At 36.5% G+C, this 15,666-nt stretch overlaps 1 protein-coding gene and 1 long non-coding RNA gene across 2 annotated transcripts; one reads left to right on the top strand and one right to left on the bottom strand.

The window, feature by feature from the left end:
- Window positions 1-402: 402 nt before the first annotated feature.
- Window positions 403-5,251, bottom strand: LOC113060202 (copper metabolism (Murr1) domain containing 1). Its single transcript, XM_026229130.1, has 3 exons — window positions 5,039-5,251; window positions 3,813-4,100; window positions 403-644 (listed from the first exon to the last, which is right to left on the bottom strand). The coding sequence occupies exons 1-3, from the start codon at window positions 5,210-5,212 to the stop codon at window positions 537-539; spliced, it is 570 nt and encodes a 189-aa protein (XP_026084915.1). The 5' UTR covers window positions 5,213-5,251; the 3' UTR covers window positions 403-536.
- Window positions 5,252-14,040: 8,789 nt separating this feature from the next.
- On the top strand, window positions 14,041-15,422 carry LOC113110699 (uncharacterized). Its single transcript, XR_003293229.1, has 3 exons — window positions 14,041-14,150; window positions 14,671-14,739; window positions 15,372-15,422. It is a non-coding gene; the product is annotated as an uncharacterized LOC113110699 (long non-coding RNA).
- Window positions 15,423-15,666: the final 244 nt, after the last annotated feature.

Genomic DNA, 15,666 nt, shown 5'->3' with positions numbered 1-15,666 from the left:
ATTCTATTTTATTGTAGTCTATTCTGCACAATAACTCCAAGACACCAGCATTAACAGTTGGTTCTGTCAGCATCAGGTGAGTAAAATGCTCAAATGACTCATTAGTTAGCGACACCTTCACATAAACGTATGATTTGCAGGTCCACATCAGGTCATTCAGTCACCTGCACGTCCACTGCTCACCATTTATCTAGTTGTTACTTAATTTACTTACTTAGTGACTACATAAAAGCACCATTAACATATTTACATAGTAAAAGGATAAAAGCACAAAAGTTTGCTTAAAGCAATACTTCACTCGAAAATGAGAATATGCTGAAAATGAACAAATGAACAAACAATGAATACAGCATCTTAAATCCTGTTTGAGGAAATAATCAAGAAAACTCACAGATGTCCAAGTTTGAGGTTTGACAATGATTATTTATGATGAATATACGTAACTTTATGACAATACAGCATATATAACAAGCACACATTCCCTCTCTCTCTCTCTCTCACACACACACACAAACCGATAAAGAGACAGATGTGCTCTAGCTGCGGTGCACAACGCTGTCGATGCTCTCCTGAAGTTCTGCCATCTTCTTCAGCACCAGATTCACCTTCTGCTCGTCAAACTCCAGACTCACAAACTCAGAGCTCTAAAGTACAGAGAGAAAGAAACAGAGGCCATTCACATGCAGTATGAATGATGAACCTGAACGGACACAAATCCATCTTAACACATCAGCACTCGGTCTGATTTTAGTAATGCTGCTGACACACACCTGTTACAGAGTCTACCTGCATCAAATACTGTCTATACTGTTAAAGTAGTTCCCAGTCAAAGACAAAAATCCTCAGAATTCTGGACTTCTTATTTGGAATCAGGAAATAGAATGTTTGTAAACAGTTTGAATGATAATAAAGAACTAGATTTGCATCTCCCAGAGGTTTCCCTGGAATTCTTGATTCTGATTGGTGGTTCAACATTCCGTGAACAAATGTTTCCATAGTGATGCTAAACTGTATAAATAATCCTGTCTCTCATATCTCTGCAATCTCTCATCTCGCAAAATTGTGAACTAATATTTTATTTCCATTTATTTGGTAAACCGTGTACTTACTAAAGTGGATTAGTGAAAAAAATGCATATTCAGCCTTTGATTCCCGCCTGAATGATGATCTCTCGTACGGTTTATGTATTGATTATGACCAGCTGACTGCATTATCCCATAATTACAGTGCAGCAAAAAGAACAGTGTCAAAGCTTTTTTGTAAAATGATCCAGAAAGGCAGAAGAATAGCACTCAGATGACATCAGCAGCCGAAGCAGGTCATTATGACATCATCAGCTACCCAAAGAGACTCTTAATACAGCCCAAAACCTAAACTGACCTGTAATGTTATAGACACGATTTCCTGATATACACTGGTGTCTCCTTCAGGACAGGCACATTTGGGTAACCCAGAAAAAAAAAAAACTGTTACGCTGCCCACCAAGGCTGTATTTATTTCATCAAAAATACAGTACAAAATTGTAATATTTTGAAATATAATTATAATTTAAAATAACTATTTTCTATTGTAATGTAGGGTCAAATATAATTCATTCCTGTGAACCTAATGCATCAAAAACAACCTTGTGATCTCTAACCAGTTACAGATCTCAATTAGAGACCACAGTAACTGTGCTGAATTTCACCAGGTAATAAACTACAAGGACTCAGACATAGTGAGTAGTAAACCATGCTACATCCACACAGATTATGACAAGTGCATTTAATAAATGTCCTGTTTAGCTGCTGCATGAATGATTAACTGATGTCAAGTTCCTTCTGTGTGCTCACAATAACCATATCACATCACCTGTGACCACAGCAGTGACTCAAGTCAATATAATAACCTTTGTATAGGCTTATCACAATTGACACAACCAAATTCAATAAACGAGCTCAATTAAGGCGCAAATTCATCTGTGAAATCAGATAAACTACAGGCAGCTGCAAGCACAGAGCTCAAAACAGACAAACAGAAGGTGTGACAGACTGAAAATGTAAGGAAGTCATTCTTTTTCACTCCTATTAATAATTCAACTACAGTATATGAAACCATAATAGCGCTCTAATGCAAGACTGACAACTGTATTCTACGGATGTGTCTCTTCCCGTCCAACACAGACACAGCACTATCTGAAATGATTTGTGGTTTTATTTCTCAGTAATTGATCTCCTTCCTTCAGCATTGAAGCACCGGTGGACCTTTCTGCTCTCCTGCAGCAGGGAATCATACACAGTGTGTAACGCGTCTCTCTGTACACGGCACAAACCATATGAAACAATTAGAGCACTAAAACAGACAAATGAATGGGCTGAAAGCCACTTACAGTGCAGAGGAGGCTCCTCTTAGAGTGATAAATGTGCATTCACAAAAAAACTCACTGAGGTTAAACGATATCATACAGCAGATTATGGATAAGCATCTCAAATATGCAAACATAAAAACCCAAATGAACTTTATAGCAAAGAGCTGAGGAGAAGAGGAAAGACTTAATGGCAGAATAATGAGGGCTAATGTCACTAATGGGTCTCTGTTTCCAGTAACCCAGCCCTCTTGATATCACGGGACATGGATTAGAGCTCAATGAGTTTTAACTTTAATAATGGACACTAATAGTACTACATAATTTGATTATGGAAATGCTGAGTGTGTTTCTGTAAATATTTCTGTAATGTTTCTGTAAATATATAAGATTAGCATGCTCAGGTGTGTTTGATCAGGGTTAGAGCTCAACTCTGCAGGAAAGTGGATCTCTTGGGCCAGATTTGAATATCACTGTATTAAGTAAATATAGTTAATAACACATTTTTTTAGAAATAACAATGAATGATTTCTAAATAAACAATCAAACCCTAAGGCATTTTCAGAGTCTGTTTTTCCGCTTACACTGCTGTTATAGCTTTCCATAATTATTCATTTATGCTTCCCACAGATGGTAGTTTCAGGAAACTGAACTGAAAGCAAAACCAGTTCACAGCTGTGCAATTAGAGAGATATTTTACAGATTACAAATTATTCAAAACCTCTGTCAATCATCAAGAATAAAGATTCATTAATCAACTACACAACAAGTAAGAACTCTTTTTGGACTCTGATTGAGATTCAAGAGTCTGCAAGAGTAACTTATGCAATACTTGGCTGGAAGAAACTTAATATGTAATGCAGTTCATATGAGCTATTTGCTAAAAGAAAATTAATAATAATGAAAAATACTTCCAGAGTTATTTTAGCATCACTTAGATACTATTACACTTTTAATAGTATTTTGAATTAGCTTATATTTTTTATGATTTCTGTTTTCATTTTAGTCAAAAAGTTATAGTAATTCTTCTGTTTGTATATATATATATATATATATATATATATATATATAAATTTTTATTCTGTCTTAGTTTGTTATTTTAGTATATCAAGTTAAACTTATTTTAAATATTTTATTTCAGTTAACATTTCTTTTATTTTAAAGAATGATTTAAAAAAGATGTTTATGGATTTTAGTTTCAGTTTTCTCTTAAAACAGTCTTAATATTTCAAGCTGTCTCCACTCTGACCGAGGATTATAGAGGTGTTAAACTGCACCAGCAATAAAACAGCAACAACAACAAAAAAGCATTTCCTTACATGCATCTTTCAAAAAACTCCTGGAAAAGTCAAGCATCAGAGCCAAACGGAGAAAAAATATGTCTTTTGTGCTTTTAATACACTGCATATGGAGCTCCACCCTTAAATTTTGAAGAATTGAATCCTTGTCTCTCCAGTTCAGTTCTCACCTCTCCGGGACGGCCGAGCTCTAGCTCCACCAGAGCCACGGGGCTGTTGGACACCTGCCCCCTGCTGGCGGATGTGTGCAGGTCCACCCTCCACTTCAGGCCCCTGAGGCCAGGCTCCCAGCGACTCTGAGCCAGCAGACTCTCTCGAACCCGTGTCCGGTGGGCCTTCCAGAAGCGCCCCAGAGCGCCCGCCTGCTCCGGAGTCACACCGCCGCCTCCCTGCTTACGTGTCTGCGCCGTGAGGAACGCTTCCAGCTGCGCCTGATCCATGTCCGCTGACGCGATGGACTGACCGAGACAGAAACATGAGGTCAAGACTGGATTATACTGTAGCACACATTTCAAAACTTGAAATAATATACTTTTAAATAAATAATATAATATTCTACTAAGTTGCCAAGGCAAAATTTCTCATGTTAATTTAGATTAATTAAATTGTACTAAAATAACTTCCTGTGCCACAGTGGTAGAGCATTGCAAAAGGTTGTGGGTTCAGTTCCGGGGAACAAATATACTGATGGTAAAAATGTATAGCCTGAATGCACTGTAAGTCACTTTGGATAAAAGCCTCTGCCAAATGCATAAATGTAAATGTAAAATAGCTAAACTGAAATAAACATTTTATTTAAAAAAATGTAAATGAAAATGACGAAGTAAAAACAAACAGAAAATCGAAAAAAATAAAAACTAATTCAAAATATTAATAAAACAGTATCGCAATGACACTAACATGAGACTGTACTGTTATATTATTCTATAACTTGCAAAAATGTTTTGAATAAAATAAACTTAAACTGCTCTTAATTTTATGGTATATCTTTTTATTTAACTTGGTAAACTTGCCACATATATAAAAGCAAAATGAGTCATTTATGGCTTAAATCTTTGTCTGTTGATTGTTTATTGTGTTTACTGATTACATGTACTGATAATGAACAAATGTATACATAAAAATAATATTTGCTAAAGAATTAAAGCTTATTGGAAAGTATATATTGAAATTCATTGGTGTGGAATGACCGACAGCATAGCATTGAGGAAGCACGACATGTGCTGCTCTCTAGTGGCTGACCAAGGACACTGCAGTCCACACCTGTATTAAGTTTATTAAACAATAATGAAATGCTTCCGCGTGTATTTGACTGCAGCAATAGCGGTAATCATCGCTGCTGTGCTGTAAAGCTGCTTCAGAGAGCAGTGGATAGTTATCATTAGTGGAGAAGCACCTTCAGAAGCGACCTCATCTTGTCATGTAGCGCGCGGAACTCATCCTGCGTCATCTCGGGGTAGAGCTCATTCTTCAGAAACTCCTCCGTGATCTCTGTATTACCGTAATAAAGTCTCTGCGTGATTCCGTTGAGTAAAGCGCTCACACATCTCTGGCTGTCCGCGTCCGCCATGCTGGATGTTGACAAGGGTCATGTGATCCGATTCCGCGTCACGCGCAGCGCGCCTTTCTTCACTGCGCGTTCACGTCCGGTCTTTTTCGATTTAACCTGTTAACTGTCACTGGCCCACAGGTGGGCCCACTATAGCCCACATATAGCCATTACATGTTTTAAACAGTTATATCTTCGTCTAAACCTAAAGTAATCTTGAAACTACCATTGTGATGCTTAAGGACTGTAGTTTTGATATTTGGTGAATGAATATTTTACAGAGCAAATGTAATTTATTAATATGCAAGAAGAGTACTCATCAGAGTCAGAGAGTGCGTTCTGACCTTTACTTTGAAATAGTGATGCATAGATGAAATCATGAAAAATAAGTAAAAATCTTTATTCATTTTCATGGAGAGTGTTCAAAAGATAACATCCATTGTATTTTTTGAGAAAAAAATATCTAAAAGTGTTTTGAATACATAGAAAAAACAATAGATTATGCTTTTTTGATGCAATGTGAACTATGGACGCAAGTCCAGGGTTCTCGTAGCATGTATTTTATGTTTTTTTTAGGTTGAATTGAAATCAAATACTGCTATACTGACTCTTAATACTTTTGATTGCGATGTCTGCGTCATAAATATTGAGAAAAATATGTAAAAACATGTTTCAGGTCACTAAAACCATTTATGGAAATGAAGGTGCCCTTAAATGGTTACTAATGGGGTTTGATGGTCATCTACTGGAAAAGCTTGCTACTATGCCCAAACAAAATCTCACTGAAAACTCAGTTTTTTGAAATGTCAACCTCAAATTTGGAACATAACTTGTTCAGAAATATAGTTTTGATTTTCTAGCAAAAATTTTGTAAAATATATACTTTATATAAAATATAAATATTTAATTTAGTATTTTCTCTATTTTCATCAACTTAAACTTCCATAATTGTTTTCTTATATGATCTTTATAACTATTTTCACTTCTACAATAACCTGCCAAGTGTCTGCTTTAAAAAAAAAAAAGTTTTAAAAAGTCTGTGAACCAAAGCATTTCAAAATTTATAACAGTTTAAGTTTATGGAAATGTCATTTTCACTTCTATGCTCAAAAAGTGGAACTGACAGTTGACAGGTTAATATAACATATGATATAAATACAACATAAGTTACTAAAACATATTTTTCTTTTGCCAAATTTCATAAACTATTGTCATTATTATCAACATCATTATTACTTATGCACTATATTAATATGCTGTATTTCATAGACAATACATGTACCCATAGACATATATTTATGTCTATGTCTGCATCTGTCCCTCACAAATACATATTTATTGTTATTTATACACAATGGCTATTTGCACTTCTTGTTAGATGCTGACGGCATTTCATTGTCTCTGTAGTTACTTGTACTCTGATATATATATATATATATATATATATATGCAGAAAGAAAGTACATTTTGAGCACTCCTGTATGTTTTAATATTATTTTTAATGAACATCACAGTTTGACACAAGGAACCAGATGTTTAATTATAAGACAAAAATGTGAATGTAAACACCCTTAGTTAAGAGTCACACAGGTTTCACAACCAATGACCCCATTACCATTCAATCATAGGGGTATCCCTCTAAAAACACTCAGCAAAGTACTCTGAGTGAACAATAGAGCGGCACTCATCCACCAACAAGATCTCCAAGCTGTAACACACAGAAAACAGTCACAAATTGAATCTTCAGAATGGATTTCTCAATCATATAATGTCTGAGATATAAGAATTAATCACTCTGTGTTGTCACATGCCAAGAAACACCAGTCATCACAATGTTCTTACCAGGATCCTGCCCTGACAGCCCTGTCCATCTTGTCTCTGTTCCATGTTTCTTTGTTTATTTTGTGTCTAAGCACATGGTTCTGTCTTTGTTCGTGTCTGCCACGTGCTCCCCTTGTCCCACCTCCTTGTTACCCCTGGTCACGCCCCCTTGTTTAGCCCTTGTCTGCTTGATTGTTTTCACCTGATCCTCATGTGTACTGTCCTATATATTGGGGTTTCTTTCCTTGTATCTCTGCTGGTTTGTTTTTGGTGTTTACTTGGCCCAGAATTTATCCCTTTGAGCTTGATCATTATTTTTGATCTCTTCTAGTTATTTATATCCTTTTTGGTCTCTAGTTTAGAAGAAAGGAAATAAATATTTTTGTGTATTCTAATCTAGTTTTGTTTCTCATTCGATTTAGATTTTCATCTATTCTTGTTTAATTGATTCCAGTTTGGGGTTTTTGTTCATACTCTTGGATCATATCTTTGGATAGCTTTTGGTTTTTTACTTTGTTCTAACTTTTTCAAATGTCTGTCATTTTTGAGTCTAGTCTTGTTTTTTGTGTATTGTCCTGTCTTGCCTCCACTCAGATTTCCTGGCCACTGAACCCCACTGCCTGGAAGCGGCTCACCTCTCTGACATGTCAAGTCTCTACCTGGTGACTAGACTGACACTTGAATTTCGCTTGAAGCTACGGGTTTCCTGTGTCTACCTGGCCCTTCCTCTGGAGCTGCCTACTCAGTGCTTGGGCCCGTGGTCATCTTGGACTGTCTCAGTGGTCATCCCTCCTGCCCGTATTGTTGTCCTGCCCATCTGTTTGAACTGTTACACTGCAAATTCCCCCAGCTGTTCCAGTCTTCGTCTTTGTTAATAAAATAACCTTGTCTGCTCATTCTGCATTTGGGTCCCATTTCTTGCAGATCCCTGACAGTACTAGCTGACTTTGTCAATTCAAGCACCTTATTATTTCACCATGTCACAATGATATATGGATTATTATTTGTATTGACATGACTAGCTAAATTAAAATGTCATAAAACATTTTGAACTTACTACATCTTCAAATCAGAGTGGTTCACTATAGGTTTAGCTGGCCTGTTACATAAGAAGACAGTCATTAATGTAAATACTGGATTAAAAAATCTCTTTGCAGATTCAATATTGAGTTATAAACACATATATTGAATACAAATATTTATTCAAATTTAAAACCCACTTCACAGTTAAAATAAGAAGCATGGGGTTATGTAAATGAGTTTATTTGAGCTCATGTGTACATACATGCTGTTCATCAGGGTCTTCAGACAAGTAATTTGTGATATCATCATTTAAAGCTTTGGTTAGAAAAAATGTTAAAAGATTGGATTAAATTAGCTTTCTTTGGTTCATAGTTCTAAGTGAAAACATTCAGGTATACCTTATTTGCAATTTTTAGCACGTTCCTCAGCAGACTTACCAGTGCATTTTATGTTGCGAATATTGAGAGATGGCACCTTGTCAGAATCACAGGCCCACTGATCACTGAGCTGAAACAGTCCATACAGGCGTTCGACTACAGGCCATTTAGGATGAGAGGACTGTTGGGATGGTTAAACAAAGGAATGTGACGCCGGCGTCTGTGGATGTTCAAGGCATTTCTTGGGGTAGGTCTTAAAGGAGAGAGTCTGGAGGCTGGTAGAAGGTTTGAGGTGGAGTCTGTGGTGGAGTATGTTGAAGGGATTGAAGTGAAGCTTGATGTAGGCTTTATGGTGGAGGTGGATGACTGAGGTGGGGCCTCATCAGGATTGTTATCTTCATAGTAGAGGCTGATGGTTTTCATGAAGTTGGTGTTAAAGCCAAAGGCTTTCGCCTTGCAGACAACTGCCTCAAAAAGGAAAAGAAAAACATATGGATGAAGGTAATGAACCTCTTAGCCGGTAATGTTACATGGAAATATAGCCTCCTGATGACTGAGAGAGAAATAAGGGAATCTGAAAGAGAAGTAACTCTATTACTCACGTCTAGCGACAAGATCTTTTGTGCTCAATCTTTCTCCCATGACTTTAATGTCCTGAAACTGTGCAGCCTCCAGCTTGGCCTTCATCTCACATTTCCTCATAATCCGTCCCTCAGTCACACTGGACACCAACAGAACCAGAGGCAACACGGCCAGCATCTTCACTGAGAGAACACTCTTCATCTCTCTCTGCTCTGTAATCTTGAGATTAAACACATAGGAGAGTGAAATTACAGATAAATATGATCACTTTGTTAGGCTTCTCCTACTTACTGAAGTACATTTAAATTTAAGTCGGCATGCAATTTGAAAAAAAAAAACTATATTTATTGAGAATTCACCTTAATATGACTGTATAGTGAGTGGAATGATGATATAAAATAGCTTATCATTTTAGTACTAAAACATTCAAAAATACCTGTATATTGCTTGTTATGATAAATTAAGTACATTTATCTTTTATAGACAACCCTGCAATCATACAGAAACAAGAACTAAACAGAGCCAGATACCATTCTGTTGTTGGAGATACAGATAAATGAGAGTCTTCAAATGTCCCTCAGTCACTGTCTTCTGTATGTGATCCATCAGACTTATATATGTCTGAATCTCCTCCACCTGCAGCTGCACCTTTGCTTTTGATTCATTTCACCATTGTTGAAATTTGTTTATTTTAAAATGTTCCAGAAGGATTGGCTCTCTTTAAAAAGTAGTACATCTGACGATAAAAAAAATTGAGTAGCTATACTCAACCCCTTTTGCTGAACAATAAGATCTGTATATTTGAAATCAAAAAGAAAAAAAGAAATGTATCAAAGAATAGTGGGAGATGCAAACTTGATTTTGACTTATGATAACAATTTTTGTTCTCAAAATGTTAGAGAATATTATTTTATGGTTACAAAAAACATATTAGAATCATACAATAATGTTAGGGGAATGTCCTGTGTTTGTTGGAACTGTCAGGAAAGCAAGCTGCATCCGAAATAGAATACTTCCCTAGGTGCATCTCAGTAAATTAGAATGTTGAGGAAAAGGTCATTTATTTCAGTAATTCAACCCAAATTGTGAAACTCACTGAAGTACAGTAGTTTAATTCTTTGGTTCTTTTAATTGTGATGATTTTGGCTCACTTTTAACAAAAACCCACCAACAAATTAGAATACTTCATAAGACCAATAATATATATATAATTTTTTTAGTGAATTGTTGTCCTTCGGGAAAGTATGTTTAATTACTGTACGTGTACTCAATACTTGGTAGGGGCTCCTTTTGCTTTAATTACTGCCTCAATTCGGCGTGGCATGGAGGTGATCAGTTTGTGGCACTACTGATGGAAGCCCAGGTTTCTTTGACAGTGGCCTTCAGCTCATCTGCAGTTTTTGGTCTCTTGTTTCTCATCTTCCTCTTAACAATACTCCATAGATTCTCTCTGGGGTTCAGGTGAGTTTGCTGGCCAGTCAAGCACACCAACACCATGGTCATTTAACCAACTTTTGGTGCTTTTGGCAGTGTGGGCAGGTGCCAAATCCTGCTGGAAAAGTAAATCAGCATTTTCAAAAAGCTGGTCAGCAGAAGGAAGCATGAAGGGCTCCAAAATGCTTGGTAAATGAGTGCAGTGAGTTTGGTTTTCAAAAAAACACAAAGAACCAACACCAGCAGATGATATTGTACCCCAAATCATCACCGACTGTGGAAACTTAAAACTGGACTTCAAGCAACTTGGTCTATGAGCTTCTCCACCCTTCCTCCAGACTCTAGGACCTTGGTTTCCAAATGAAATATAAAACCTGCTCTCATCTGATAAGAGGACTTTGGACCAATGGAAACAGTCCAGTTCTCTGCTTCCAGTTATTTTAGCTGTACAAAAGCAGTCTGTTATCTTGCTGTTCTAGTAACTTACTTATTAGTGACTAATCAATCAGAATTCTCACACAAATTTACAAATAAAAAAAGGCTTATTTTCAAATATAAAATAAGATGGATAAACCACTGTATGAATAGAAATGGTAGAACAAGATCAAGTAAAGGTTGATAACGAGGTCTAGGTTAAAAATGAGAATTCAAATGCTTGTCAGGATTTAATAGGAAACAATTTTGCTCAATAATAACCTATTATTTAAGATTAAATTAAATTTGTCCGTTCTAAATACTGTGTGATTTAATTAATTTTGTGCTACTGAGTTGTCATGGGCTCCCTGTCACTGTTTATTTTGATTGCTTCTATTGTTCTCACTTGTGAGTCGCTTTGGATAAAAGAAATAGAAATATATAGAAAATATATTGGGTCATGTTATTGTTGTTTTTAATTACTGCATAATTTTCAGATTGTTTAGATATAATCCAGCAAGTTATAATAAAGTACAGCTCCTGCAGATACACTATCCCAATTGGCTTCTTAAAATTAATAACTACAAACCATGAGTATAGAGACGTGTTAACTAACATTAACCATGTGAAATAAATGCCATTAATGAACTGATCAACATGAGCGATAGCCCTCCCTAGCTAGTTTCACAAAAGAGGCTTCTCTTTTATCACTATTAACAAGTTTCTTATTTGCATGCATATTACTGGATTTGATTGTTTATTAGTTTTCATTATACAGAGTACAAGTACAGAGCTAATAAAATGTAGTTAGCATCTAGCCAGAAGTGAGAGAATATAGTGTTTCATATAAGTGCAGAGTAAGTGAAGCTATGATTTACAGAATGTACAGTGGAGTTGCTGTATACAGTATTGAGCAGAGTATATACAGAATATAAATAGGAATGCAATGTAGGGATTGCATGTACATTATGAACAGCAGCAATGTAAGAACAGTGGTAATAAATACAGTTGGATGAGTGTGCAACAGTATTGATAAACAATGTATTCTATGCAAGTAATCAGTAGTGCAATAACGCTTTTATAAAAAATAGTTTTCTGTGCTATGTACAGTAACAACATTTGATAGTTTACAGTGTGATATCTTGAACATTGTGTAGTCCGTGCAAAATATGAGTAGGGTAAATACATGTATGTAAAGAACTGTGACCAGTGCAGTAAGAGAGCAGGTGCAGGTTAGATTGGTGGTGTGGGGTTCAGAAGTGTCACATCCTCGGGGAAGAAGCTCTTCCTGTTCCTACTAGTGTGAGAGCGTAGGCTCCTGTAACGCCTGCCGGATGGAAGGAGGGTGAAGAGGTGAGAGGCATCCTTGATGATGTTTCTTGCCCTGCCCAGACAGCGCTTGTGATAGATGTTCTCGATGGAAGTTAACTGGGTACCAGTGATCCGTTGAGCAGTTTTCACCACCCGCTGGAGTACTTCGCGGTCAGATGCGGAGCAATTGCTGTACCATACTGAAATGCAGTTCGTGAGTATGCTCGGTAGAATTCCACAAGGACCTGGGACTTAGGTAAACTTTCTTAAGGCTCCGTAAGAAGTAAAGGCGCTGCTGTGCCTTTTTGACCAGGGTAGAGGTGTTTAGGGACCAGGTGAGGTCATCAGAGATGTGGATACCAAAGAAGTTGAAACTCGACACACACTCCACTACAGCTCTGTTGATGTAGATGCGTGTGGGAATTGGAATGGGTCCAGTGTAGCAGGCAGACAGGATTTTAAATGGGATGCAACCAGCCTCTCAAAGCACTTGGCAATGATGGGGGTGAGTGCGACAGGATGGAAGTCATTAAGGGCCGAGGCAGTGGAGTGCTTCGGTACTGGCATGACTGTGGAGGTTATGTACGAAAATGTACGTGAAGACCTCAGCCAGCTGCTGCGCTCAGGCTTTAAATACATGACCAGCTAAGACGACAGGGCCAGGGCAATTCTACTTCCGCAAAGTGAAGTAAACATCTGAGGTGGAGCTTGTGAGAGGTAGTTCATTGGGTGGATGCTCAGCTCTGAGGGGGATCTCCTTATTATTTTGATTAAAACAAGCATAAAAGATATTGAGCTTGTCTTTTCAATGGGTTTCAAGTTTTATTAAATGCACCGTATATTACTGTGCACAAAATAATTTGTAAAACTTTATTTATACAATTAATAATTAATGATTGATTACATTTATAATTGCAAACATTTTTGTATTAAAAGTTTTCTAATATGTTATGTTTAAATGTGCAAATGATGGATTATTTAATTAAATGTGCTAATTTGCATACATTTCGAGTACAAAAATCTGAAAACTGGATAAAGTCAGTTTCAAAATACTTGTTTAATTTTTTAGACATAAAGTTAAATATTTTTACAAAGGGGTATATGTGTTTTTTTTTTTTTTGTCATTTTTGTCACTCTGTAATTCAGAAAAACAATATATTTTCACAATTTTTGGGGGGAATAAAATGCTGTATATAATCAAGCAAATTATATATGAACACATCCCTTTGTTAAAACTTAAGAATATAGACAGGAAAAAAATGTAATGTTTGGTGTGTGTAAGAGCTACTGAAGTGGAGATTTATGACTCGGTGTAGGAGAAAAAACCTATTTTGAGAAAACATCTTATAAAAAATATGTATTGTAATGGAAATCTATTGACACAAATATATAAAGTGCTATAAAAAAAGAAACACTTAACAGTGTATTTTGGATGTTTTCTTTTCACTTGTCTTTATCAACACACAGAAAGACATAAAGACATAAAAAGAAAGGCATAAACCACAGTTTATTACAGATGTTGCCATGGCAACAGACAAATTTAAACTTGATTGATCTTTTCACATCAGAATGTTGCGACTGACCAATCAGAATGAAGTAGAAGGCTGTAAATAAACAGGGATAGATACGAGTGACTGAAACCATTGCATGAGAAGAAATGGTAGAATGATATCACATTAAGGGCGATATCAAAGGTTAAAAATCTTTGATATCATTAGATAAACTTGTAACATTATATTATTTCTGTACAGTCCCTCCCACATCAATCCTGCATTATTGGCCCTTTATGCAGCACCTTTGATACCTGTTTACAGCAGAAGCCATAACTGTTTATGACATACAATAAAAAATAGCTCAGAGAGAGATGTTACAGAAGAAACAGTCTTTCTCTTCACTGCCAGGCTTCATTATACAAGCTGCTCCGGAAAAGATGGATTTATTCTATATTTTATTTATTTTAGCCTGTCTGCATATCAACAGTGTAAGGAGTGCTATTGGTAAGTCAAATTCTTACAGAACCAACTGAAGTACTAACTTCTAACTGAAAATGTACTAATTTCATACATCTGGATGTGAGGGCTAACTTGCTTTTTAATAAAATCCAGTTTTATAACTTCCACCTAGTTATATCTCTGGATAAAATGCATATGTTCGGACAAAGACCATTCTTGAAGACAGGAAGTAAAATGTTTGTCAGGATTTAATATGAAGTAAATTCACTTAATAATATAACAGTCATATTTTTTATTTGTTTCTGAATAAATCACATGAGTTTTATACAAAGTAATTTTTGTTATGCAGTCAGAAATTACAATTACAGCTGAATGTCACCAGCATCAGTGAAACTACTGTAAAAATCTGCAAAAATGTAAATGATGGACAATTTTAAAACGGTATGCCACTATGCTTAAATTGTTCAGTTGTATGGTGTTTTTCAATATTGTGTGATTTTAGAGTATTTTTTTCAGGCTTTAGCTGTTTGTTAAGTCCTGAAACAGTTCACTGTCTCTGTTTAAGGTTCCTCAGAGATAAACTGTGCAACTGGGACTGATGCCAGCGTAGGGAGCATCCAGGAGGGATATGAAGGTGAGATTTGCTGACATGACTTCACAAACTGAATACTACTAGTCCACAACATGTAAATGTTTCTAGTTACATTTGAAAAATGTTCAGGAACAAAATGTTTTATTATTATAACTTTGTATTAAAGTTTTCAATAAAAAACAGCTCATGTAATCATTCCTATCAGTCGCTCTGTGGCCATTTAAAATGTTTTAGCTTTGGGGAATGTTTAGGGGAAGTCGTGGCCTAATGGTTAGAGAGTTGGACTCCCAATCGAAAGGTTGTGAGTTCGAGTCTCGGGCCGGCAGGAATTGTAGGTGGGGGGAGTGCATGTACAGTTCTCTCTCCACCTTCAATACCACGACTTAGGTGTCCTTGAGCAAGGCATCGAACCCCCAACTGCTCCCCGGGCGCCGCGGCATAAATGGCTGCTCACTGCTTCGGGTGTGTGCTCACTGCTCTGTGTGTGTGCACTTCGGATGGGTTAAATGCAGAGCACGAATTCTGAGTATTGGTCACCATACTAGGCTGAATGTCACGTCACTTCACTCACTTTAGCTTGTGAATATTACAAGAGTAAGAACAATATGGCATGATTTAGTATTTATATAATTATTTGATTGTGTGTTAGAACATGTATCTGATCTGGCTTTCAGGAGATGTAGAGATTATCACTAATATCGGACCTGATGATCGTCTGGTGTTGGAGTCAAATATATTTCCTATTGGTTTGGAATTTCTGGAGCTGATTTACTCTGATGGAGACCCAACTGCTATTATACGGACAAAAAAACCCCTGGACGCTGATGAACTAAACGATGTGTGTATTTGAGAATCAGTCATATGTATATGTGTGTTTGTGTGTGTGTGTGTGTGTGAGTGACCCTAGACCACAAAACCAGTCTTAAGTGTCAATTTATACATAATTTGAAAGCTGAATAAATACGCTTT

Source organism: Carassius auratus, chromosome 1, assembly GCF_003368295.1.
Source record: "Carassius auratus strain Wakin chromosome 1, ASM336829v1, whole genome shotgun sequence".
Classification (NCBI taxonomy): Eukaryota; Metazoa; Chordata; class Actinopteri; order Cypriniformes; family Cyprinidae; genus Carassius; species Carassius auratus.
The sequence above is the reverse complement of the archived record's forward strand: the minus strand, read 5'-3'. Positions and strand labels throughout refer to the sequence as shown.

Bases quoted from the DNA above. Each gene is read 5' to 3' on its own strand.
- LOC113060202 (XM_026229130.1), bottom strand. From the start codon at position 5,212: ATGGCGGACGCGGACAGCCAGAGATGTGTGAGCGCTTTACTCAACGGA. The intron at 4,101-5,038 runs GTGCTTCTCCAC...TGTCTCGGTCAG, and splicing joins AGATGAGGTCGCTTCTGAAG to TCCATCGCGTCAGCGGACAT. The intron at 645-3,812 runs GTGAGAACTGAA...TCTGTACTTTAG, and splicing joins AGCTCGGCCGTCCCGGAGAG to AGCTCTGAGTTTGTGAGTCT.